This window comes from Lates calcarifer, linkage group LG13 (assembly GCF_001640805.2).
Source record: "Lates calcarifer isolate ASB-BC8 linkage group LG13, TLL_Latcal_v3, whole genome shotgun sequence".
In the NCBI taxonomy this organism is placed as follows: domain Eukaryota; kingdom Metazoa; phylum Chordata; class Actinopteri; family Centropomidae; genus Lates; species Lates calcarifer.
In genome coordinates, this window is record NC_066845.1 from 1,363,382 (window position 1) to 1,391,361 (window position 27,980).

The window sequence follows — 27,980 nt, forward strand, 5'->3', positions numbered from 1 at the left end:
GTAGAATGATGGAGAGGATCAGAGAGCATCGCATTGTGTATGAAAAGAACTGAAAGTGGGTTGCACAAAAAGGATTTAAGTACTGCATGACTAGTCTAATAGAGAAACCAGTTTTGAAAGAATGGGCCACTATTAGATAAGAGATGTGTTTACTGCAGCAGGATAACTCAAACAGTGTTAGATACAGTAAGCTGTCATTTGGATATGTATCCCTCCCACATGCACCCAAAGATGATCTCCAACCCCGTCATTTTATTTCATATTATTTATAAAAACATCAAAAATATCTATTTGTCCTTTTGCTCTGTTACCTTTCTCTGATGGCTGTAGTTGTTGTTCCTTTGCAGAAAAAGATTTTAAATTTTTTATTATGAAAACCAAATGACATACATTTTGTTGTAATCCTTTATACTTGTGACTAGAAATACACTTTTGTTGTATACAGGTATTTTGGCTATATGTAATGGATTTTTAAAAAATAGTTTAATTCTTCTTATTACTATTATCATATCTGTCATAAACCAGAGATAAAATAGTGCACAGACTTCCTTGAGTTGTTTATAGGATATGTATAGCTTTACTAGAAAATATAATAAAATAAAAAAGCATTAACCCACACTAACTGTATGTTATACATAAAATTTAAGCCGTCAGGGCACTGATCGTTTTATAAGTCTTTCACCAACGTCCAATGCTATTCCTATTATCACTGAAAGGCACCCTCGCTCAGCTAATCAGGTCTGATCGATTGTGCGTATTGATCACTGCGTACTGCGTCACTCGATCACGCGTGTTTTTAAATCTCCGGCGGGCTAAAAACGTTAACTCACGTTTAACGTCAAAACACCACTGATAGGGAGGTAAACATTAACCAGACGAGTGTGTTTACGTGTCAGAAGTTTTTATTTGGCAGAGGAACATGGCGACGACTACCTCTCTGTTGTCTAAAGGACAGATGTTGTACAGGTATTCTGTGAATCTGCACCAGGCGACCAGGTAACTACGTGTTTTTTAAATGTACTGTTAGCTTTTATTAAAATGCCTCATATGTATTGTCATATATAATTACCTGGAAGCTTTCTTTGGAAGGTTGCCAACAGTAAATTTAATTAAATCCAATTAATGAATTATCAGTGATATAGCGTTAATTAGCTATCGAAATTTAACCCCCAAGCTAAACTATAATATAACTTTTCTGGCTGCTCTAACGTAACGTTAAACCAAATTTAAACTGCCTTTTGACCGTCGTCAAGCATTCGTTAGCATTTTGTTTACTGTGTGACTTAATATATTTAACTTATTTATTTTTGACAGTTGAATCATGCCTTGCATTGTGTTGTACCTTTATGTCAGAAATAGGTTATTATTAACACAACAACAAGATATTTCCCCCAAACCAGCAGTAATCATTTGCAGGACCTCTGAACTTTGCCCTGTAAAGCTACACTCAATGCAACTAGCCGTTGTCAGCAACTCATCTGTGCCACCACACTGCATGCATTTCTTCTGTGTTCAAAACAAGTTTTTTGCCTTTAACATCATACTTTGTTATTTTAAAGCGGGTGCCATGGGACATTCATTTCTAATTATAGCTCCCAATTAAAGCCATTGGCCCATGAGGTTATTAAAAGAGACGTCCCACTGACCTTGAAAGTGTGTGGATTTTAGAAGAATAACATAAAGCCTCAGAAAGTGTTTATGAATTAACAGATGGCCTTGAAAGTCCTGCATGCAAGTAAACATTTGCACAATGTAGCTCTCTAATCCATAAGCGGGCATATACCAATTATTCTCCTTGGGCCGTTCTTGGTTAAACACTTCAGATCCAGTGAAAAATCCTCAAATTGAGATTAATGTTGGCATTGGCTTGGTTTCAAAATTATGAGTTTAAAAAAAGCTATGAAAGTAAATGAAATGTCCTTGGATTTGAGCTCTCTTTAACACTGCATATGAATAGACTTAGTCATAGCCAGTGAAGCAGCTGACAGTTTCTCCTGATTTCATTGACAAATTCTATTTATTCATTTTTGCTTTCAGTTTTAATTAATGCGAGGCAGTAATGTTATTTCTTTTCCAAGTTTCACCCTCATGTTTTGAAAATAGCTGGAAAGGTAAATGTAGCTTATTTAAATGCAAATAATATTTTATGACACATTTTTTGATCCATAAATAAATCAGTTTTACCTTAATGTAGTGGTATTACCGATTGCAATAGTCCCTGTTTGCTTTAATGCCACTACTACAGTCCTCTTCAGTTCGCTTTCCTTGGAAGAAGAAAGTACAATCTGTGCACATGACAGATTGAAATCTTACTTCTCTGTTCTGTGACTTTGAGACAGTTATTCATGTTCAAATACTGATTGGAGCCTCATAGATTGTAACAATAGTTCATAAAGTGAGTGATATTCCCCTTGTATTCACTCTAGAGTGGGTGAAAAGAAGTTGTATGCCAAAGACACAAGCTACAGCATTCAGCCCACTCACTCATACAGTATGCATGTTTTTAATATCAAAGGATATTAGCATGACTATCTTTTAGCCCGTATGTCATCGCACATCTCCATGTTCCTTTTAAATTTTTCTTTTTTCTGTCGACAACTTCTGTGATTTATGTTGTTGCTTTGAGCCTTTGTGAAACTTTCTTTCATCTTGTTTCTGTGTAGGAGGTTTTCAGAGAATGGCGACAAAGGCTGGTTTCGTTCCATATTTGTGCACAAAGTCGATGCCAGGAAAGATGCCCACTCCAACCTGCTGTCAAAGAAGGAGACCAGCAACCTGTATAAAATTCAATGTAGGCACAAGACCTTTTACTTACTTACAAGTGAGGTTTTATTTTCTCTGAGCATGGGGTTTGCACAAGTGAGTCTGATACAGTTACATCATATTGTAATGAAATGGATTCTGTTTCAAATCTCAGCCATCTATCATCCATTTGTCTCCGCAGAAAACAGCTAAATAAATAATGTTAATTAAATTCAGTCCATGCTGGCCTCAGTGACCTCAGAGAAAACTGAAGGTAGAGACAAGCACAGGACTCCACAGTTATTTGTTATACATGCACCTCATATAAGCAGCAACAAGTTATATTATAGTAGTATGATGTGTCAAGTCTGTAGAGTTTTATAAGCAACTTCAAAACTATTTGTCTGGTCTTCTTTTAAGTCTGTGGTGATAACTGTGTCTGTCTCTGGTAGAGAAATCTATCAGTCTCCCTAGGCTTTGATCTTTTTTTTTTTTTTTTTGTGACGTACATCACACCATGTAGGGATTTCAATTTGAACACTCTATCAGCCGTAGCCTATAACCTATTGAAAGCAGAATCAGTTTTGTATATAGAAGTCTTTGCTGAATTCGAGTGTGAAATTACTTTGTTGAAAAATTTGATTGTTGCTTGTATTTTAAAAAACACAGCATTTCTGATAAGTCTGTTTCTCTCTCTCTCTTTCTTTTTTTTTCCTTTTTTCTTTTTGATAGTTCACAACATCAAACCAGAGTGCCTGGAAGCATACAACACTCTAGAGTAAGTGCATCCACTGCTTTTTAAAGATTCTCTGCTTTACCTTAAGCAATCCAGTTATGTTTTCAGTCTTTTGCTTGAATTATGGTTTTTTGTGAATAGCACTTAAAGAAACTCAGGTGGACAGATAAGGTTAGATATTTTTGAGCCAAGGATTAACTAATTAGATTTTGTTGATGATTCAAGCTTAGGGTTTCCCCCATTAACAAGATGGTCTTTATTCCATCGTAATGGTATTCTTGGAGAATCAAAAGATTAATTTAGTGTAAAATTGAGGTAATAGGAATAATGTCTTTTGGTATAATAGCAATTTGGATAATTGTAGATTTTATGCTCTCTGAGTGCCCTCTAGTTGGTCATCATGGTGAAGTGATAGTATATCATAACTGTACGCACATTCAGAGAATCCGTATGTTTGTGAAAAGAGTTTATATTCATTTATTTTATTTTGGCTATAGGGCTGAGGTGCAAAACAGGCTGCATCAGGACCAGGACTACCCATGTGAGGTGGTCGGAAGCTGGAATACCTGGTATGGAGACCAGGATCAAGCTGGTAGGCAGCAGTGCAACAATTAACAAAAAATGTGACAAAAAAGATGATAAAAAGTTTCACCTCTTATTGATCAGTCACTGTCTGTCATTGTCTGTCTCAAGGCCTCATAAACGCTTCATAATAAAGAGAGGCTGCAGTGTGGCTGTAAATTGTCTGGCAGAGCATCCCAGAAAAATAGACAGACAAGCAAACACACAGACACAATCAGATGACTCACTGCCAGCACCTCTCCTTCCATATATGATAGTTTACAGTGTATAGCGTATGTGAAATGCATTCAGTGATGGCAAAAAGTAATCATTCGGTGATGGTGGTAATGCATCTCTTGGTTGTGTGGGTGGCATTAGACCTCACACAGTGCTACAGTGACATCTGCTGTTCTGTATTTGCAGTGCATCTATGGCGATACAGAGGAGGCTACCCAGCCTTGACTGAATGCCTGAACAAGTTGAACAATAACAAGGTTTGTTGCAAACCTTATTTCCTTTGTGACACAGTGCCGATCTTAGACTGAAACTGAAACTTTTATCTCTCTATCTAAAAATTCTGTATAGTAGACCTTTGTATACTCCTTTGTCTCATTGATAACATTTTAATCTTTTTTCAGGAGTATTTAGAATTTCGGAAAGAGAGGGCGAAAATGTTGATTTCAAGGCGAAACCAGCTTCTTCTGGAGTTCAGTTTTTGGAATGAACCTTTGCCCAGACAAGGGCCAAACATCTATGAAATGCGCACCTATTACCTCAAGGTATCTACCTATATAACACATATAAAAATTGCATGACTTACGTGCATTTGAATATTACTCCATCTCAAACAATCATATTGCATTTTGAATTGCATGATAGCTTCCACATCAGCTGAGTGTGGGAAAAATTCAGGAGCCAGTATTATTAATGTTGTCATGAAAAGGTAGGGCTCACCTTTGCTTGGAAAACATGAAAACAGCTTGACACTCCAAATGGATGCCTGCCACTTCGGCAGTATAACTGTTTGTACAGTTTTGATGAGTGATACAATCAGTATCTCTCTTCACTAACCACATCTATATTTTAGCTGTAAGATAAGTTACTGACAGGATGCATTTTCACTGCATCACTTTTAGTAAACAAGGCACTGCAGTGCACATTAATTCCAGGAGATTAGCTGTTGTGTCTGGTATAATTATACTATTTTCGCACAGTTTTGCTCTTCCAAGACTGTCTATTCACACTTCTTGTATTGAGGAGTTAGCTGTTTACAAATGGGGAGTAATTTTATGCACTGGTTCAAAACATAGCTATGATAAAATCTGTATGCTCGAGTTCTTCCTGGATGTAGGCTCCTGGGGCGCATGGTATTAGCTGGGCTGTTTCAAATAAACAAGCTAGAAATTTGCTGTTATACTGGTTTGACTGTGCTGGATCATGATGTAGCACTTTCAGAGATTAGGCTGTGTGTACATGTCATATTTTAGTTTAAACCATGTTAATGTTTTAACTCCTCACATGTGTTTCAGCCAGGAACTATGATTGAATGGGGCAACCACTGGTAAGGTTTAACAAGCTTAATTTAAACTTAACATATAAATTATATCAGTTGCCAGAACTTTTCCAGTGTAAACATTAGAAGTGTTGGGGTTATTGTTATACTCCTGAAAATAATATGTCATACAACAGGGCGAGGGCAATCAGATACAGACAGGAGAACAATGAAGCAGTGGGCGGGTTCTTCTCACAGATTGGTGACCTGTATGTTGTTCATCACTTGTGGGGTGAGTATATACATATGTACTGTGCATACTGTTTTGAGATTGATTTTGAACTAAAGTAGTTCTACAGTACGCCATTCATTGTTGTTAAGCATTATGCAGCCAAGTCAATCTTTAAGTTGAAAGTTGGGGTTGGGGTTACACTGTGCCCACTCCATAGCTCATAGCAAATTAAAAAATTGTGGTAGTTAGAATGACAGTTTTGTCTCTGCTCACTGAGATCAACCAAACTTTTTGGATTATTTTTGCATCCACTGTGATTAAGAGTGTTTTATTAAACGTAATGTGACATACTGTATATGGTTTGATGTCATTTTTTAAAATCTACAGCTTATGAAAGCCTCCAGTCCCGGGAGGAGACGAGAAACTCTGCCTGGCTGAAGGAAGGATGGGATGTAAATGTGTATTACACAGGTAGGAGAGATGCACCCCATAAATACTATCACTGCCACTCAATCACAGTGACTATGGGCCTCATTAAATTACTTTTATATGACACTGTGCAATACACAGTTCAGTATAATATATATGTCACAAATCTGTTGCTGTTCAGATCATTTTAGTGTCTGAAGATGAGACAGCAGTTCTGCAACGTTCATTTAATCAGATTTCTTCCAAATAATTTTTTGTTGATTAATATTGCTACAAGAATATTTAAAGTATTACTTATAGCAATTGTAGTGTCACATTTTCTCCAGTAATTATTGTGATATGGTCTCTGTGGTGGTTCTAAAATCCCCTTTTACAAATTGTGCAGTATTGCATCAATGCAAATGTTGGCATTTCATAAAATAAACTGTTGGTTCCTCAGTGGGGGAGAGTATTTATTTATTTATGCATATAGATTAGACGTTTTACCCAATTCCTTCAAAATGGTTTCCACAAAATTATATAGCTATGATTTCATTCTGAAAAGTGAAGGCAAAGTAGAAGGCGATCACATCCAACTGGTACATTTAAATGGAAAGTTTGCTGTCCTCTCAGTGAAGTGTACTGAGCAACAGATGAGAGTATAGGTGGAAGCTTGGGAGGTGTAGCAAACAAAAATGTGTTCAGCAAGGAGCGATTTTGTAGCAGCAACATATGACAGCAGCAGTGAGCAGGTAAACATGTTACAGGTATATATTCTGTAAATATGGAAATTTTCAGTATGTCTAAGTTGTTTTAACAAAGATGTTGACTCTTCAACATGTTTCTCTCTGTCTGTCCTTAGTGCCTTTGATCAGAAGCATGGAGTCTAGAATAATGATTCCCACCAAGAGCTCACCATTACAATGAGAAGATGACTGAAACTACTACTAACAGCTGAGTGACCTAAACTCATTCACCCACTGCCAGAGCAACATGGAATGACTCTTGGTCTTACCAACTGTACTTCTTTTTATCTGCTGGATGGTCTGTGTTACTATCATGTATGTTGGTGGTTGTTTTTGGTGTACAGTTATTTTGAGAATCCTGAGGTATTTACATTTTCAGAAGTTTAGGTCAAATATGTGGAATAGGAATGACACACTAAATCAATAAAAAAAATCATAATTATGCTTTATGTATAGTATTGCACAATCGGGTGCAATTTATGTCAGGATTGTAAAGATGGAGGAGCTGCTTTTTGTTTTTATTATGAGTCATGGTAATGGACTGTATACTTGTTTTTCACAGTGAAGGAATAGTCTCCACCCAGTCTTTTGTGCTGGCATTTTTATGATTACATATGAATCACATTGAATGGGATCACTCTGAGTTTCACAGCTGTGACTGTGAAACATATATAATCAAGTAAAGCTTGTAAGACTACCTCAATCATTCAAATATCAGACCATTTTGTTGATTAAAATTTACAGTAGGATGAGTGAAGAGCCTACCAGGAGAATTATGCGTACCTTCTGGTATGAAGTCAGTTTTTTCAAAATAAAAGTTGACTAATACATAATTGTGTGTGTGTGTGTGTGTGTGTGTGTGTGTGTGTGTTGTAAAATGGGACACCAAGTGTAAAACAGATAATTGTTATATAGAGAAACTGAATCTGTGGAGCTGTAGTTTTCAGGAATAGAATAACTGAAAGCTAAATATAAATATAAGTAAAGGTAAAGTAAAGTATAATAAAGTAAAGGTGAACTGTTTTGATGGGGAATACAGTAATTTAACTTTAGATACCTTTTATTCCTTCACATTCTGACTGGCTGAAACCTGGTATCATTCTGATTACATTATTATATAATTAAATAATGTCTTATGTCTAATGTCTTTTACAGCAAGGTTGCACATAAATATCAAATATCTCATTCCAAAACCATGGCTAATAATCTGCTGCCATAACAGCCCCCGCTCTTCCGTGAAGCTTTCCACCAGATTTTGGAACCAGGCTGTAGGGATTTGTTCCCATTCAGCCACAAGAGCATTAGTGAGGTCTGTCCACTGATTTCAGGCGATAAGGCCTGGCTCACAGCTGGATTTTCAATTCATCCCAAAGGTTGTTGGATGGGGTTGAGGTCTGGGCTCTGTCTGTCTGAGGTCTGTCTCAGTCTAGTCTTTAAGATTTTGTTGTATACATGTGGGTGTTTTAATGTTGAAACAGTTAAGGGCCTTCAGTAAAGTGTTGCACATATTTCTTTAAAACATTCGATTCCTATTCCCAGTTCAAAAGGGTTGTTGGAGATGAAAACTAGTTGTTGGAAATAACAACTAGTAATAGAACAAAATTGTTTCTCAAAAAATTATATTTATTCCAAACCAATTAAAGGACATAAATGCAGGTGAGCAGGTGTACCTGTCACAATATTCCCACACTTTTATTTTGAAGGACAAATTCGGAACTGACATGTCTGCTTGTACCCTCATAATTGAACACTACCCTCTGCATGTGCGAGACATTTAACACCATAAACCTGTAGCTTTAAGAGGAGGGGGCGTGTCATGTCTGGGGCTGCCCCTTTTATTTGAATATACAGTAGTTCAGCGGGGTTGGAGTCGGATTGCTTTGGGTGTTTTTCATTTTGTGAGACGAGCGCGGGACGTAGTGGTTGTTATTCGTCGGTAATGCTCACCATCCGGGCCTATATTTAACATTTGAATGATATCACTCAGCTAGGAAGGCGTTTTCTCCGCTGCATGCACACACAGAGGAGGCTGCACTGCTCGCAACCGAGAATATGGACTTGCACATATTGGACCACAGGCTACGGGTCACCAGCATATCCAAGAACGGGCTGATGAATTTCACACACCCCCTGATAAAACTGATATTTCTCCGGAACAGGACACGGTAAGAGGACTGATTGAGTTTGCGTCTATCCGGTGTGTGAATCAGCCTGGTAATCCAGTACGGATATTTGAGATAACCTACAGCGCCTCTTCATTCATTGGGTGGCCGAGCCATTACTGGGCTGGCAGTCTGTGCATGCCCTGCTCTGCCTCCATGAATGATATACTGTAGCTTTAGGGAATTACGGTAGTGTTATGACAGATATTTAACTGCATATCAGCCAAAATATAATATGCCTTAAGAATGTATTTTTACGTCGGAGATATGATCGCACCCATTAGGAAACATTCTTAATGAACTAAGTGATATTTGCATAAACACATTTAGCGATTTAGACTGCATTGTTCATATTCATGTATTTTGTATTCCCGTTAAATGCATGCACGAATGTCCTTTCATTGCTTCTGTTGAACATAGGACCAGCATTGACCAAACACGCTGCACCCATCCACTGTATTTCAGTGGGATCCTGTTTCTCCAGCACAGACTTGACCCTTGACCTCCTCTAGCCAAAACCAACATCCAGTTTGTGAATTGTCCGGATTTCATGTTGGCATTAGTACCAGTTTTCAGTTAATCCCTGGATATCCTCCCATTGTTATGTAATTGTTTATTGCTCTTGCTGCCCCACATATACATGGCCAGAAGAGGAGCTCAACATCTGTCTCCAAGCTGCCCATGATATAGGCCAGGCAGCGGCTCAGCCTCAGATCTCATGTCAAGTTACACAGAAGGTGTAAGCAAATGTCAGGGAAGATTTCACTTCCTCTCATCGCATTTGTGTTGTCAGATAAATCCAGACATTACACTGTCCTCAAGGATTTGCTTATCCCAAGCATCCTGTGTGTACAGAAAAGCCTTTTGATAATCAGTTTTCTAGGTAACAGGACTAGACCATGCCTGCATGAGGGGGATCATGATCCTGGCAAAACGCTTCTTGTCTATATCTTGTCACCTGACATAGAGAAGTCTGATTTAAATCTCATGAAGTTTAAATCCCATGTTAAATGCTTCACATCTGCTCATGCCTAGCTGCCTCCATCAGGAGTCATTTATCTCAGGGCATTGTGCAATACGGTAGGCTTTAACATGTCCATACCAGTCACACTGTGTGTCAGGATGACTTGCACCACCTCTCAAAATCTTTATATCAAGTAAATAACTAGTCACTGTGAATAATACACAGATGTACTGTAATTGCATCGGTATTTTTAAGGCATGGCCCCGCAGTCACAGTGAGCGAGCAGGCTCATAAAGCCTGAGCCTACAGTTTCATTTGAACAGGCTCCGTGAAGCATTCAGTGTCTGGGAAACAAAACAAAGTAGGCTGAGCCCAGAATGAACCAGAAAAAGCATGCTGGTTGTACTTCCTTGGATTAGCAGGCTCGTCTGTTTTATGGTGTGGTGTTGTGCATGCGTTGGGGTTATGTCATCATACTGTGGTGTGGATGTGTTTTGCCTTGTTTTTTCCAGTTCTTTTTCTGAAGGAGTCATTTTGTTTTTGTTTTTGTTTTTGTTGTTTTCTTTCTTTGGTCAAACTATGGGCGATGCAGAATTGGGAGTGGGGGAGAAGATTGAGTTCATGGCGACTCCAAACAATCGTGGAGCAAAAACAAGCCTGATTGCCTCGGGTTGGTTTTTGCTGTCTCCCTCTTTCAGGCCCCTGCCATTCATTAGAGAACAGCTCTCTGTGCAAAGTGAATTCAAAGCAGTCCTGAGCAGAGTTTTAAGGAGGTAATCACTTCTAGGAACCAGGGTTATACTAAACTGTAACAAGGCAGATTTTCCTCCAACATTATCCAACACAACTGAAGCATTATGAAATCTGTGGTGCAGAAGATGAAAGTAGTCAGAGTAACGCCTTTGCCTTGTCCAGGAATAAGAACCCTTATTTGATGAGGCACAGCATGCCTTCTGTCAGCTACATTGTTAACGTGTGGTAAGCTGTGTTTATAGTTACAGTAGTTATCCAGTCTACCTATCATCAACAATGTAACAAATTTGTGAAGTCAAACGCCCTCAAAATTTTTTTTTAAAGTTTAGTATTAAGTTTAGATTATGCATAAGGCAAGGTTTCTGTGTAGCAATATGGGCTATTGGCTAGTATGCATGTCTGCATCAGTCATGTATTATTAGATTCTGTTAAATACCCGAGGATGTGAATGAATCCACCCACAACAGGCAAAAAATGTAGACAATAGACTTGCAAGTACTTTGCAGTCTTGTGTTGTCCTTAGCAGTTGTTTTGAGTCTATGGGTGTGGTAATAATCAAAGCCCAGCATCAGCCCAATATATCAGTATTGCTGTACTGTGTAAGCAGGCCTGCAAGCTCCACACAGTCCTCCTTTCTTCTCCTCGGCGGCTCACTAACGAGAGCATGGGTTGGAACAATGCTTTAGTTGAGCCAGAAACCCAGTGGGGAGTTTTCCACTTGTCTGCTTCAGTGATCTGTCAAGGTTGGGGCTCTCGCTCTCCTCATATACACAAGGCTGCCCCCCTCCTCTATTTCTCCCCCAGCCTCTAATAACAAGCAGGGATTTCAAGAAAAAAAAAAACTTCCCCATTGTTCTAAAAAAAAAAGTGGAGCCCATGAGAACGCAACAGATTGGTTTGTAGGAAGCTGTGAAAAGCAGCAGACAGCTTGGTTGTCCACCAGCGATGGGGCTGAGATAGCTCGAGGCTCGCTCCACACACTTCAACAACATCAGTTTGCTCTGCTCTTATCATGTTTCCTCAGCTGGAGCATCAGTTGCTTACACCCCACTACCGCCAGCCCTCACTCCCTCACCAGTGCTACCACCCGTTGTTTTGTGCAGCTGGATCAAAGTCCAGACTCTTGTGTGCTCGGTTTTCATCTTCCCCACTCGGCCGCTCCCTGGCTACCTGTTGCTTCCTCATCTCTTTTGCCTGCTGTCCGTCTCCTCATCTTCGTGTTCCTTCATGCTTCAATAGAAGGAGCTTGTTGTGTGAACTTATTACTACCAGTGCTGTACAAACATGTTCAATTATGTCTGAAAATGAGGAAAAATGCCCAAAGCAAGTTCCCACAGCCCAAAGACATGTCTTCAATTAAGTGTCCAAAATGAGCAAATTACTCTGATATAAATCAAAGAAAATAAGTTCTCACATTACAGAAGCTGCAACTTGCAAATGTTCAGTGATTCCTAATTGATAAATGACATATTAATTATGACAACACGTCGTACATAGTGAGCTTAACCTGACTCTTAGATACTGTGTTTTCTCTGGGCTGTGTCTGTCTCCTGCTCATCTGGCTTTCCCTTGTATGTTGTTGATGTGGAGACAAGAGTAGATGGAAGGGTAAGGGCACAGAGCTTTGTTGTGGGGAGATATTAGATTGGTTCTAAGTGCTACATGACAAAATCTTACTTTTGTTGAACCGATTGAGTGTGTGGATAGAAACAGGAAGAAAATGAATATTGCATTTCTGCAACAAGAGATACAGAGTTTCCTTTTGATTTCATAAGAAGCGCATTGTTGTACTGATTGTAAATGCAATTTTCTGTAGGCAGGATGTGAAAAGACAATTTGATAGTAGTAGTAAAAAACAGTGTTAGGCAAATGAATTTTCCAGTATGCTTGTCAGTATTCTGCAATGAAGCTTATCTGTCTTATCTGTACTTCACAAACAGGAAACCAAACAAGCGCAGTTGTCTGACAGATGGATTTCCCTCAGGTTGCTTGACAGCACACAATCAATGCATTGCTAAGGTTTGGCTGCCTTGCAGGTGTGTTATAAGAGCCCTCGTTGTCTCTTCCAAAAACACACCTATGCGATAAACGCTCCCCACTTGATCATTCTCGCTTACGGGATAGATGGTTGGCATACACTACCTGCAGGAAACTGCAAGCTGGGGAAGGTGAGGGGTCAACAGGAAATGAGGGGGGTATTATAACACAATGGGCTGGCTGAGCTTGCTAGCACAGCTGGCAGTTAGTATTACAGTGTTCTCTCTCTTTGTCTCTCTGTGGCGTGATTGTCCCATCTCATGGTGGGGGATTACTTTTTGCTGAGTCAGGAGGTTAGCAGTCTCACTCAGGCTTCTACTGTAATAGCGTCAGCTGAGTGATAAGCAGAGGAAGAGGAAGGTGTATCTCTCAGTGACGTTTTAAGAAAACAGGAATATATAGCACTTCCTTTTGCTCAAAGCATCTCTCTAGCAAAAATGAAAAGGCTTACCAAGTCAATAACAAGTTGTTGTTGTTTTTAGGGCAATGGCTTTATTTATTGGTATTTTGTATTTGCTGCCTCCTTGCATTAGTTGACATCCTCTCAGAAAACTTTAATTTTGTCCTTTACTGCCTCTTTTAAAAGTCAGACATTTGGTTCTGAAGCTGCACTGGGTTCGATATTATCTGCCTAAATTACAAAGTTGTTGTGAAATAAAGAACAATATTTTAATCCAGGAGTTGATAACCTTACAATTTATGGTGTTTGCATTGCCCATTTAAACTTCAGAATTTCAAGCTCAGTGACTGAATGTTTCATGAATGTTTGTTTGGTTATCAAAATGCTGCATTGATGCAGGAGTTTACTTTTCTTCTGATGTTTTTATGCACACAGGCTTGTATGATTGAGTTTTATCAAAGATTCAGATATTTGCTGATGCTGTAGCTTGTCTTTTATACCCATTATTAAACCAGGGGGATTTTATGCTTGTCTATTTGTGATGAAAATAAGCAGCACTTGTGCTTCAAGAATGTTGGACGCCTGAAATAACTCCTCCCACTCTGAAATCTATCTCTATTATAGATTAGTAAGGAGTCTTCTTTTGAGTTTTCTCAAAAGGATAACAAAATACAACAGCCTAAAGCTCGTAACCTTCAGGAGATTGAGGTTGAACTGAAAGCCCAAAGTATAATGCTTGGGTCTGGAGTTTATCTTGTCACCATTAATGTCCAAGTTGAACAAGAGGCTGCAGGGTCAGCCCATCTCCTAAATTCCTAAAGTAATCAGTTCTCTCTGCCCACAGCTCACCTGACATTTCATTTCCACCTCGGTCTCTTTGTTTTTGCTGTTACACCAAAGGTATTTCTCTGGATGTAGAACAAGAGAAATTTCTCCCATTGAGAAACTTCATTTGAAGTATATTGGCCTTAAAAACTGATGTAATCCAAGAAAATGTGTGTTTCAGTGCCCAGCTCTTTCTTCAACGTGTACCAAATCTCATGGGCTGACTACTGACTTTTTTTTTCTTACCCCCCACCTCTGCTACCCTTTTTCAACATTTCACAAAGGCAACATTCAAAAGAACTGAACACTGTGGCCAGACCAAGCAACAGCCTTTGAAAGCAAATGCTTTTGGCCCCAAGCCTGATGAAGACACAAATTCCAAACTGGAGAGAAAAAGCATAGTAAATTGTAATCAAGGAACTTTGAGGCTATGTTTAGTAAAGAGCACTTCTAAGATCCCAAATAACAACAACTTAATATCAGATGGTCTTTTTTCTATCCTTTCTTTGGGAATTTTTAACCCTAGTGGGCTGTATCAGTTCGCAAAAAGTCTTTTCAACCCAGTTGGCTAATTTTTTAGAACAAGGTAAAAGTTGATTGCAAAACTACCTTTCAAAGATGGCAGCTGGAAGACTTAAAGATTGCAGAATGCAGCCCTCAGTGGTTCTGCTGCAGAGACATTTCAGCGAGCTATGAACTTGATTTTCATAGCAGATGCACATATACTAGTCGCATATCATCACATTTAGAGTAGTGTTGCTCAGTTTTTCCTTGAATGCAGCAGTATAACTGAGGCAGTGCCCCAGTTTTGTGTGTTACCCACCACTTGCTGTAGACAAAGCAGCGATGCTGGCATAACACTGAGCTTGGGCCTGTGCTAACTGAGTGACAGCCAGTCCTGAACCCTGTCCACATTTCGGGGAACCGCATTTACTCGATTCCTGGTAACTGTTATTATGAAGATCTGAACCTCCTTTTGTTGGTTGCAAATGAATAACGCTGTTCTTCCACTCTCTTTCTCCTTCCTCTTTCCTCCTTATCTCCTGCCTTCATGTTTTCTCAATTTTCAACCACTCGCCTCTCCATCTATACTTCCTTTTCTGTTTCAGATGTAAGTTTTTCAGTCTGACGGAGACACCAGAGAACTACACAGTTGTCCTTGATGAGGAAGGATTCAAAGGTAAAACACATACTCTGACTACTCCATTTATACACTAAATACTGGTAAAATATACTCCATACAGCATAGTGTTTGGTAGCTTCAAGACAAGGGATGTATTTACTTAACCTAGCAACAATTTTAGGAAGCTACTGCTAATTTCACATTTGGAAACTTTAAGGGGAACTTCACCCAGATTAGTTTATCAGTAATGGAGAGTACCATTCAGTACTTTTGTGTCTCTTGAGGAGCTTTGTCACATCTAAAATTAAAACCCTAGTGATGGCATCAGGGTTATCTCAGCGTAAGACTTCCCTTTTCTATTAAAAAAAAAAACTGTGTTACAAAGTAGGAAGAGGAGTTTGAAAGACATGCACATTACCAGACAGGGACGATCTAGAAAAGATGCTTGGGTCATTACTGGAACTGGAGGATCCAGCAATTTTAAAGGGAATCATACGGATTAAAAGTCAGGAAATCTTGCATCAACTTTTTTTTTTTTTTTTTTACATGTCTTGGATGAGTTCCCCAAAACTATATTGAAGTACAACACTACCACAATACTATTTTTCCAAAGGTTCACCATTGCACATAATGTGTCAGTCCCCCAAGTCCAGTAATATAACATTTTCTTTATGAACATGCTACATACTCGAAACATGGTCAGAACAAGTATGTAGTTTTGAATTGGGCCACAACATTCTGTTGTTTTACCACTCCAATGTTACTTCCTTCCTTCCTTGTTCCTCTCACAGACCTCACGCAGTAGGATGGGTGTAGACAACCATAAAATGTAGGGAAAAAGCTGTACAAGAAAAAAAAACTTGTGATCTTGTGAACTTAAATGAAGTAGAGCCAGAGCAAAGAAGAGCTTTAATGTTCTCAGATACAGAATGCAGATTTGCCTTGTTTTTGGTATTGAGTATTTTAACTGGTGGGAAACTTTAACATTTCTCTCTAATATCAGTGAATTTGAGTTATATTCAAAGAAGGCTGGACTCACTGTTGTTAGAGCTGTTGCCTCTCCCATTTCTTTGGTATAAAGTGTCGCACACAGAGAGGCTTGGTGGATAATAAGAGCGCGTGTCTGTATGCACGTTAGCAGCTGCTGCTATTCTGTGCTTCTGACTTACAAAGGTCAAGTGCAGCATTACAAGAAAAACTGTTTTCTTAGGGAAATTAAGTTCAAGTTGCACTTGTGGTTAAAAACCCTGATTAAACAATTTGTAGGGACTTGAGTGCATGTTTTCAGACATACAGGCAAAAAAACACCAGTAGTTATTACGCAAGTCAACGCACAAAAACACCACACTTTCTTCGGTGTGTGGGCTTGATGGGTGATCGATAAGATTTTGTTTTGGTTAAAAAATGAGTCATTTCTAAAATATTTTTAGATACGTAAGCAATTGCCTCAATTTTTCTGCCAGTTAATTTAGAATTTAAAGTTTCCATGTTTTCTGAGAGTTGGACACAGTTTAATGTATTTTCTTTTACTTTTTAAGACATCACTTTGGGCGTTTATCTGCCTTTATTTTTAAAATTGTTTTTCTACTCTGGACAATTGTTAAATCAATCAAAAAGATTGATTTAATAGTAGAATAGTATATCCACCTGTTATTAAATATTTGTTTATACACCTCTATCAGTGTTTGCCTCTAGAATGAACCCATCTCTGTCTTACTTCAATCTTGGGACAGAGTGAACAGTATAACCTTCTGTGTACATGCCATCCACTCGCCCATCTACTCATCATCCAGCCATTTTTGTCTAGTCCTTTTACACAGATATAGTTGTTAAAGGCATATATTGCCTCAGGGTGCTCTGTTTCTCCCTCTGTCCCCTTCGCTCTCCTTCTAACTGAGTGCCTATTTTAAGAGGTGAAAGCTGGTGTAGCGAAGCCACAAGGGGCTGTCTGTGACAAATTATGCCAACCAGAACAGTGGCCCTTTGAAGGGGAGTAAAGAAAAAGAAAATAGAGTATTCACTGCAGGAGGTTAGACACCATTTGGTAAAGTTTTTAGTTAGCTGAATGGTAATGAACCCCTAACCAAAAAAAGTTTGTGCTGCCTCTGAAGGTCCCTGAAACTTCAAATGAAGATACATCTCAAACATGCAAGGAGAGTTTTCCCTCCTACTCAGTATTCAGACATTTGCTCTGTTTTAAAAGTCTAATTGTGTATGAGGAGCTTTGTAATAATGCATTAATCTTTTAGATAGGTTATTTGAAGCAATACAAGGTTAGGGTGCATATCTCTCTAGGTCATCACCCCAGTATATCTTTCCTCTAACTTCTTGTTTATTTCCTGGATTGACACCTGTTTCCCAGGTAGCTGCCAGCTTTAACTTTGGCCTTATTTTAGGACAAAGAGTGAAATATCCTGCTGTTCCAGTTTGGCTTCTAGACTCAGGATGTTACAGCCCCATCTGAGGGATCAACCCGTTTGAACTTTGACCCTTTCTTACCGCCCACTAGGAGTTATTATTATTGCACTGGTGTCAGGTCACACTTTACTAACTAAGCATCTTGTGGTGGTGTAGGTGCTGCTGGCTTCTCCTGAGCACCATTTTTACTTGTATAGCCAGGCGGTATAAATAGTGGGGGCGTTTTAGGTCTCCATGGTGGAGGAAGAGACATGAGGTAGGGGAGAGGAAGTGTGTGTATGTTATACCGAGCAGCAAATAACAGGAAGCTGCCTCATAGTTTACACCTTCAAAAATGTGAAGATACATCACAGATAATATAAAGCTGTGAAGAGGTGCAGATGTTAAACACTTCATTGAAAAGCGTGCTACTAAGCCACTAAATCACTATTGTAACTGCTTCTAGAAATGTTCGTTGCGTGGCACCCCACTATAGAATATGCAGTTCATCTGTCACATCCCTGGCGGTTTTGTTTTCGCTTGTGACTGCTGTTCCTCTTCACTGGTGCAGTTTGGCTTTGTTAAGCATATGCTGTCATGCTTTTTTCCCCCAAGGCCAGCACATGACATATGAATGAATAGTTTTACAGTATTTTTATTTTATTTCAACAGCAATGAGAGAAACAATGGCACCAATGATTTGGCTTATGTAGAGTTCTGTTGTCTTGTTTAGCTGTGAATGCTCACATATAATGTAAAGCTGGTACTTGCAGGGTCTGCAGTGGTGACCTCAAAGATTCTTTTTCATGTTGCCATCCTCCTGTGTTTACCAATTTTAAATGCACTCACTATACTAGCAGTGACACAATTTGAGAAGTTTTGCACCTGCAGAATAACCCCCCCACCCCACCCCGTCCCCAGGGGAATATCTATTTGTTGTTTTGTTTCTTTATTAATGTGGCAGTTGCACCATTATTTCAGACAAGTGGTTTCTTTTTTAAGTAAGTTAAAACCATTTCCCTTTTTGTGATGAGATGGAATTAATTACCCCAGTAACCATAGATTTGATTTGAAGGTCAGACAAAATCTAGGCCTCTTAGTTAAAGGGGTACTTTAAGTGTTTCAGTATTGCACGTAAAGGCAGGGTACTTGCAAGAACAGATTCAAAAGAGAAATTGTCAAAATTGGTAGAGGAAAGACCTGGCTTATATAGATATCCTGACTTTTTTTTTTTAGCTCCTTCTGTGGGTCAAGTTCAAAAAACACTGCATCCTTCATTTCCCATAATGCAACTCCAGAGCAATGTCTGGAGAGGGCTTTTATCTCAAGTAAACTGATATCAGTATGGCTTCTTTGACCTTCAGATTACCAAATCACTGCTAACTGGGCATGTTCACTGTCATAGACTAGCATTAATTCATGCATATTCTGTGTATGCCCACAGACTCACTTACAAACTTTTCCCCTCTCTCTCCCTTCCCACTCAGAGCTCCAGCCCTCAGAGCACCTCCAGGTAGAAAGCTCCATCTGGCTGCCACTCAATGTGGTCTCCAACGGCAGCGCCTCCAGCAGCTCGCAGGCTGTTGGCGTGACCAAGATCGCCAAATCGGTCATAGCCCCCCTGGCCCAGCAGCACGTTTCAGTTTTCATGCTCTCCACTTATCAGACTGACTTCATCCTGGTGTGTCTCATCTACTTATGTCTTTTTTTTGTTTTTGTTTTTTGCTTTTTTTAGGTTTTGGTCAACTCTGTTCCACTCCAGTCTAATCAGTGCTCGCAAGATTCTTGTTGAAATGAAAGAGGCACTCTGAAGCTTCATTGTTGTATAATTTAGAGACATCAGAAGCAATTTTCCAAACTCTCTAAATGTATAAAAACTACTGAACTCTTATCTCTCAAAGAAGCCTTTCACCTACTGAGCTCTGCCAGACAAAAGAAGTCACACTGTCTGCATTTTGTCCACTCACCAGTTTTCACTGTTAAGGAATTAATTCCCGATAGAGCTGAAGGCACTAAAAAGTTGGTTGATGTATTACATGTGAAAGTGTTAAGTGGGCAAAAATAGGTAACACCTAGACAGACATTTGTGTCAGCAAGTATATTAATGGTCGACATGCTGTTTGAGTTCAAGTATTCCCTTAAAGTGAGACAGTGTTGGACCCATAAACTGTATGTGTTTGGACCCTGAAATGATATGAGATACACTAAGCCTTGTGTGGCTGGTTGATCAAGGTGTTCTACATATTTCACAGCACTCTAAAATGTCTTCCCACCGATATTTATGTTTCACATCTATACTGTGTAGGTGAAAGAGAAAGACCTGTCTGTAGTCATCACCACTCTGGAGGAGGAGTTCAATATCTATAAGGAGGTGGGAGGAGAGTCTGTCCCTGTGCATTGCCAGGATGTTTCCTGCGGCCTCCAGAAGAACGGCAAAGAAGGTAGAGGTCACAGTCCTGTTCAGTAGGAATTTGCTTACTGCTCAGGCTCGGTTCAGTGGATGAAGTTAAGATCCTCTAGCACCACCTTCAGGTTGTTTGTGCAAAGTGTATAGAGGGTTACTCATCACATAGGAAGTGATCTTAAAGCACAGTAACAGGTCTCTTATCAGACATGAGTGAACTGTACATTGTTGCTTTTTCTCTGGGGTTGAAGGATTAACTCAAGATATGACTTACACTGAAGACTGTTACTTCGAGAAACTTCTCACACACACTGCTGAGTAAATGTAAATGTTCTGTAAGTATTGGGTGTTGTCACCACGTTTTAAAAAAAAGCATCAGTCATTTTAGAAGTCATGTTTGCAGAAGTGACTCTGGCACTCTGTCCACTAAGGTCATTTCTGTAGCCTTACAAAGCTCAAATTTGAATGTAATGCTGTCACATTAACTGATGCAAGGTCATGTTCTTAACCTAAATACATATGGTATTACAGTATTAGATGTTTCATTTCACACATACTGATCATTATTTCTGCATCAGAAGTGTAATTTGTAATTTGTCTACTCATATCAGGTCACTGTGTTGACAATGTGATCCTACATTCACAGCACAAACTAATCAGCCCCATTTAAAAGACATCAATAAGTCAACAATATTATGATCAGCTGTGCAGCTTGAATGCTGTCAGACTGTAAAATAGGCAGCAGAATTCTGGAGATCATTTTCTGTCATTAAACTACATGGACATAAACTGCAGTAGTGAAGAAAAACCACTGCTTCAGGCTTTTGGTAACAAATAGTGAGTAAAAGCTAGTTGGACAAACAGACTATACTGCAAGAGATGCTCTGAATTTTCTTGGCCTCATAAGAGGAGAAGCAGTCTTAAAGAGCTGCTGTGGAGTTTTTTTGTGTATACACAGATAGTTATGTTTACATCCAGTGCTGCTCACTAAGACACACTGAGAATACCCTAGAGGTCTGTGTCAACTTTGTTTCTGTCCTCTGCAAAGATTGTTGCATTAAGTATTTTTAAATCAAACATTGTTTACATCCATGTTTAGTGGCTTGCAGTTTTCTTCCCTGCCTTTTCTGGAACATTGCAGCACATCTCAACATCACTGCTACCTGTTGATCATTTGCATGTGCATCCTAATATGCATGCACAAGATAAACAAAACTGGGGCCTGCTCTTTGAAAAACAGCTCCATAGTGCTATTAGTTCTGCAGCTCTGGAGGGAAAATCTCCAAATCCACTTTCATAAAATACAGTTATCTTTGAATATTCAAAAAATATCAAGTACATCAAGGACTACTAAGCTAATTCATGTTGCCAGTCTTTTCTAAAAATCAACCAACCCTTAATCTACGCTGTGTAGTAAAATGAGTATGTTTACATAGCATGAGGAACCTGTTGTTCGAGGAAGCCTGCTGTACTTAACAAAGCCATGTTTGACTTAAACGAACCTTATGTTATTTAGTGTTACATAATGAAACAAGGCCAACAGGCTGGGCCCTCAACCATGAAGGAACCTTTGACTACATAGAATCACAGTATCCGTTATAGGAAGTTATTTTCAGAACAGTACGGTACAGAACATGCTGTAACATGTGAACAGAACATCTGTTTCACACATCGTATCTTTGCATCTCTGAGATATCAGCTTTAGGTATCTCATCTCAGACTAGTTTAAAAACTTTTCTTCCACCAGTTGTGTGTGTTTCATTACTTCCATCTGCAAAATTAAAGAAAGAGATTAAAATATAGTTGAGAAAAGGGAGGTATTATCGTGAATATGAAAAATGGTTTACTTTAACAGAATGTTATGTGAAAGTCATTTCTTTCACCAGAAAACTAAAAGAAAAATGTACTTTTAAAGCATATGTACAGGACTACCACTGTTTATTGTTGTACATGAAAAGCTGTTTTTATAAAGCAGCACTGTCCTTGTTCTTCCAGCCATCCAACCCACAGTTCACCCAGTGCTGATCCCCCAGAACCACTTCTGTGTCATGTCTCTGGACCCGGACACGCTGCCGTCCATCGCCACCACACTCATTGACGTGCTCTTTTATTCCAGCAGGTGAGGTCACGTACCTTGCTCACCACTGTAGTACCTGTCTTAAACACAGGGTGGCAGCACATGATGCAAAGTGAACACTGACTCACTGGCCTGATATATTCTGTGCATTAATCACAACAGATACCCTCATAGGAAATTATTTCACATTAGTTTAATCTGATCATACATTATTTTTAGAGCTTAATGTGAGACACACTGATTATTTGTCAAACTCAGACATTGTTAACATTTTCCAGCCAAAAGAAAATGATTTTGTTTCTCTACTTTTAAGTTAAAATTAACAAGATCAATTAGGGAGAAAAACAAAGGTTTGCCTAGATAATAAGTTTAATTGTATACATTGTAATAATGCAAAGGAAACAATTCATCATCATGTTTCTGTTTTCTTGAGGTAAAACCAACTATTCTCTGTGTGACTCACTTGTCTTGCCCTGGGCTTGAGAATTATTTTAATGTGTGAATGATTTCATATCAGTGGCCCACAAAATAAATGCTGCTGACCAGCTGAATGTGCTCCCTCCTCCTCTGCAGTCCTAAAGAGGACACACAGTCATCTCCCAGCCAGGACTTGGACTGTATCAAGTTCTTCTCCTTCTCCCTCATCGATGGCTACATCTCACTGGTGATGGACACTGAAGCTCAGAGACAGTAAGGATTCTTACCTTGCACTTTGTGAGCAAGTGAAGTGAGAGCCGCTTTGGGTTAATAAAAGTAATAAATGGTTAGTTTTGTGTATGCTTAATTGGTGCTTCTCAGTTACAGCTATTTGGCCATTAAGAGGACAAAATGAGTGAACAGCTAGATAGTTGAACATTCTGTTTCCGTCACTGAAACGGCTCAGTTGTATATTTTCAGTTTACTTCATTGTTCCCCTTTTTTGTTGGGTCAATCCTTTGCAGGTGTTGCAGTGTCTGTATTAACAAGCTTTATCTGGATTTTGCTACGAGAGATTATTGCCTTGTCCATCTCTGAGATGGACCTGCGTATGTTTGCACTTGTTTGCTTCGTAGACATCAGTGCTTGATCTTTGTGCTCTAGGTTTCCTGCTGACCTTCTCTTCACCAGCTCCTCCGGCGAGCTGTGGAGAATGGTGCGTATAGGGGGACAACCGCTGGGCTTCGGTAAGACCACTTCCTTTTAAATACCTCAGTACCTTGTAGCTTACTCTACATCCAGTTTAGAGTGTGTCAGTCACATGGAACAGCCCTGCCTGCTTCTGGAACTGCTTTCTCTTGCTGGGCTGATTTTAGTGTCTGACTGGGGCTTTAAATCAGATCAGACATAACACAAACAGTCCATTCCATTGTCTCTCAGTGCCTATAAAAACTGAACACTGCCAACCTCTTCTAGTGCCAGTACAATACTATCGTATTAAAAACTTTGATTTAAAAAAACAGCTTTTGTTTACATCATTGTAGGAGTCTTCATTTTTCCAAGATGTAATTACAGATGTGTGTGTGTTTATTTTCATTGTTTTTTTTAGCCTTAATGTTGCATGTGTTACAAAATACATTTTTTAGTTAGTCTTGTTGAGCAAAGAATAATTTATTATTTAATCAGTTGATTTGGAAACAATGTACGTGGTTAGGTAGTTTTTTTGCCAAAATATGTGAATTCAACCACCAATAGTGTCAGTTCTATTGTCTTGTATTTTTCTTTTACATTCCTTGTACTTACAGTCTGTAGTAAGTTTAAATCACATGCTTGTTGACCTTTAAATTAATACGTAGAGAGTCAATGAGCTATCTAGGGAGAAATTTATGTTATCATGTTGTTAAATGTCTATGCAAAAATCAAAAGTAGTGATTATGATACTAATTTCAATGTATTTCTTCTCTACTCTCCGTTTCCTAGATGAATGCGGTATAGTTGCCCAGATATCTCAACCTCTTGCTGACAGCGACATCTCTGCCTATTACATAAGCACCTTCAGCTTTGACCACGCTCTGGTGAGTCCAACATTTTCACATCATTAGTAAGGCCACCGTGGACTGGAGGTTTTCATGGAGGTCAAAACTTGAAACTCAATACATCTGTGACTCAAAGAATGTATTACGCGCAGCTCAGATATTCAGCTATTTAAGGCTGGGTTCTGTTTTTTAGTGTGGGAGATAGCGACAGATAAAGACCAAGCGTATGTCACCGCAAACAGAATTCCTGTGAGATTCACTCAGAAACTCAGCTTAAGGCAGGTGATTACATTACATTATTTATCATTTTGTGGGTGTTCTACCGATAGGAGCTTGTCTATAAATTTCAAAAAAAATGTTTTGAAAAAGAATCAAGTACCATAAATATATTGAAAACCCTGTAATGCGGATATGCATTTATAGAAAAGCAGTTATGTAATAATTGCACCCTTGATGTCTTGATCTGACAAAAAGGTTTCAAAAATAAAGCCTTTTTATCATCTTACCTCATTTTGAGTTTTGAATTTTCAAAATCATACAAATGACTAATTTTGATGATTTTAATTTATATGGAATTTATAGAGATTAAATGAACTAATAAGGTAAAATAAAGACATCATCTATGAAGTATTCTTCACAAAATTCTTTTCAAAATAGTTTTACATATGGTTAGGTAAAGGTGAGCGTCTGTATTTCGTAACCTAATATAATGATCATTTTCAGTAAGAAACCATAAAACTCTAACCCTCGGTATAACCATGTAACCATATGTGGTGTATGTAAATTTACAGATTGACTACATAAATGATGCCGAAACTCCACAGTTGCTACATGGTCTCCTGATCTCTGTGTTGATATTGTCTTCCCATTCACCACACAGTGGTTGTGTTAAAGGCATCTGTGTCTCAACTTAATCAGCAACTCTTGCCACTGTTATCATCTTGAAAATTACCAAGAAGAGTTTATCTGGGTCATTTGTTTGCTATTACCCAGAAACTTATCAAAGAAAGTCACTGAGTGAATCGGAAATTTCCCTTTTACATCAGTGTGATGGATGCATTATTTGTAATCATCCTTGTGTTGTCAGCTAAAAGCTGAGTAGATTGGCATCTCAAATGATCAATAATACTGCACCTGGGCTCTGTTGGCTGTTTCATTGTCTGTGTGGATTGGTTTCACCTTGACTCTTTGAGCATTGATGTTGATCGAAGTCCTAAATACAGTATATGGCTCTTTCTCTTTTGAGTCACTGTACCCCAGCCATTTACATTTATGGGTCAGCATGAAAGATTTTCCAAAAATAAATGAGGTTAAATAGAATCAAATACAGAAATCTTTGCCAGCGGCTATGCACCACTAATGAATACATTATGCGTGTCCTATAACACATGTAGGAGACGCATTATGTAATTCTTCTATTGCATAATGTTCATACACATAATGAAATTGATATCTTTTCTGCTCTTCCTCCCATTAACAAAATGCATTTGTACAATCTGCCAATCTGAGATAGTTGGCTGTTTAATCAGCCTAGTCACCAAATACTGAGCAAGGGTGAACAAAAAGGAGGATGAACAAAGGTGAATTTCATCATAATGCTGAATCATTGGGTATTCCACACACATTCAGCATGTTCTTACCCGCTTTTTTAAGCAATTGTTAGAATGTTTTGGAAATGAGAAAGCAATTCACTTTTGTAGCTTTATTTATGCCGTCATGTCGTTGAGCTTGATGTAACCATAACGTGTCTTAGTCATAGAAGGCTCCACTCTGTCAGTGTCATGGAATTCTATAATTAAACCTTGTAAACCTGAGTGGGATTCGTTTTAACCACAAACTGGCCTAATTTTAGCTAATTCCATTGATAAAAATTAAACAAGGTCTGACATCACAATGGCTTCCGCTTGCACACTTCTGAGAATTTCTTAACATCAAAGCTGCGTGGTATATGCAGTCAGATCGTCTTCTTCTATGCCACTGCTTTGTCTGTTGATTGAAAATATACAATGCATCTTTTTCAGTAGCAAAGTATAGTCTTTTTATTTTTCAATACAGTCTGTAATTTTGCTGAAAAAAAATCAGCACAGCTTAAGATTCTAAAGAGGAAGAATGAAATGGATGGAAGTCATTTAGAAAGCTCACAATCGAGTAGACGCAATAGCAGAAATGGTTGAAGACATTTCCTAACATGGAAGAGAACAAATATACGTCACAAGAACATGTGAAAGAACATGTGCTTATGGGATGATGGGAGGTCACTCTCTGGCTCATGTTTCAGTGCATTAGTATGAATCATTTTATCTTCAATAAAAATTAAGGGAAATTCCTGTTGATTCCAGTGAATTTCAAGGAAACTACAAAATGTGGGAGAATTTGTTACATCTTACAAAGTGGTATGGGTCTTTGTTGAATCTTTGAGTTACAGTGCACCTTCTGTTCTAGTAAGATAGTTTTCTAGCCCTTAATCACAAAAATTCTCATTGTTTCACACCAAACAGTAGACCCACCAAGTTAGCAACTAGCTAGTGAACATAGTGGAGCCCTTGGAAACCAAAACAGAAGCTAAAAGAGGAGTGATTAATGGGCTGCAATTATTCAGATGGCCAGAAATTTGTAATGAATGTTGGTGTTCCATGTCTGCTGGATGCGTAAATAAGCAATTGTTTGCTAACATGTTCTCTGTATCAATGTTGCAACATGATAATATGAGTTTACATCTTGATCTGCTAGGAAAAGTCAACTAACACTGCTTTCTTTTCTAGGTCCCTGAGGAGGACATAGTGAGTGTGACAGACATGCTCCAGCATCAGAGGAAAGAACCAGCCACCAGCTGATTCCTGAAGGTTCCTATTTGAGACCCCTCCCCTGCCCCCCTCACTACAGCTCCAGTGGCCAGGGGTGGCGGTAGGGGCGGCAGACCAGCAGGAAAAGGAGGCTAACTCTGTGCCTAGACTAGCACTGCGTCGCCAGCAGTATTAACTTCTGTGAACTTGCCATGAACACCAGAAGCACTTCTTTGTGGTGTGTACATATAGTTTGTCTGTGAGGCCTCCTGTCTTACCTTTCCGAGGCAGGATGCACTGAGTCCTAGGAGGCCCACAAGCTCACATGTGTACATCAAAATCTGCATACATACACACATGAACACACACACACACACACACACACACACACACTTGTATATTCAAATTTACAAGCACAAAGTCAGATCTATGAACATGTATGATAGACTTTCCTTCTCTTTAATACAGGACTTGAGATCTCATGGTGTATGGTCTGAAGCTGAATTGTTCATAACATTATTTTGCTACATACAGCAGAACACATTCATATACATTTCACCAGTGCTATAAACACACAACTTAGTCTTCCAGTAATGTTCATATCATAACGCCATTTGTGAAAACAACCTTTTTTTCCAAATCAAAGGCCATTTGCAAGAATTGCAATTGCAAACTGAAAGCGTGAAGCTTGAAATGCAAGGTGGTTGTGTGAATGTTGATCTTACTATAATTTCCATGCAAAAGAAAACTGAAAAGTTTTATTTTTTGACAATTTGAATATTGCAGGTAGTTCTAACATATTAAAGCTACTACACATGCTGTCAAAGAGGACAGTAGGCTTGGTCAGTGTTTTTTAACGGTCAGACTTTTTCTTAATCATAGCATCATCCAAGGTCAATAACACTAAGTCTTATTTTTTGTTATTTGCACAATAGACATTTAGTTTAGCTAATATCACTTAGATGTTTTCTTTGGTACAACTACATTTTGTACAATTTAAATAAGTATTCTGTAAACATTTGTAATTTTTGTGCTGCTTCATTCAATAAAGAATATTGAAAATAGGTACTCTTTGTTGACTTTTTAGCATTTTTAAGGCACAAATGTGGGGCATTAGCACAACTGCTCCAACAAATAGTAACTGCCTCATGACAGGCAGATAATGCTTAAAGCTTAATGAGTTATG

The 27,980-nt window shown here is 38.7% G+C and overlaps 2 protein-coding genes across 2 annotated transcripts; both read left to right on the forward strand.

Moving 5' to 3' along the window:
- The first annotated feature begins 830 nt into the window (after positions 1 to 830).
- On the forward strand, positions 831 to 7,750 carry nipsnap1 (nipsnap homolog 1 (C. elegans)). The gene is made up of 10 exons (XM_018660488.2): positions 831 to 996; positions 2,664 to 2,791; positions 3,475 to 3,520; positions 3,976 to 4,070; positions 4,463 to 4,533; positions 4,678 to 4,818; positions 5,569 to 5,600; positions 5,729 to 5,823; positions 6,151 to 6,234; positions 7,034 to 7,750. The coding sequence occupies exons 1-10, from the start codon at positions 920 to 922 to the stop codon at positions 7,096 to 7,098; spliced, it is 834 nt and encodes a 277-aa protein (XP_018516004.1). The 5' UTR covers positions 831 to 919; the 3' UTR covers positions 7,099 to 7,750.
- A 1,019-nt stretch (positions 7,751 to 8,769) lies between these two features.
- On the forward strand, positions 8,770 to 27,858 carry castor1 (cytosolic arginine sensor for mTORC1 subunit 1). Its single transcript, XM_018660830.2, has 9 exons — positions 8,770 to 9,082; positions 15,168 to 15,238; positions 19,066 to 19,259; positions 19,884 to 20,019; positions 21,978 to 22,101; positions 22,633 to 22,749; positions 23,140 to 23,222; positions 23,956 to 24,050; positions 26,774 to 27,858. The coding sequence occupies exons 1-9, from the start codon at positions 8,970 to 8,972 to the stop codon at positions 26,843 to 26,845; spliced, it is 1,005 nt and encodes a 334-aa protein (XP_018516346.1). The 5' UTR covers positions 8,770 to 8,969; the 3' UTR covers positions 26,846 to 27,858.
- Positions 27,859 to 27,980: the final 122 nt, after the last annotated feature.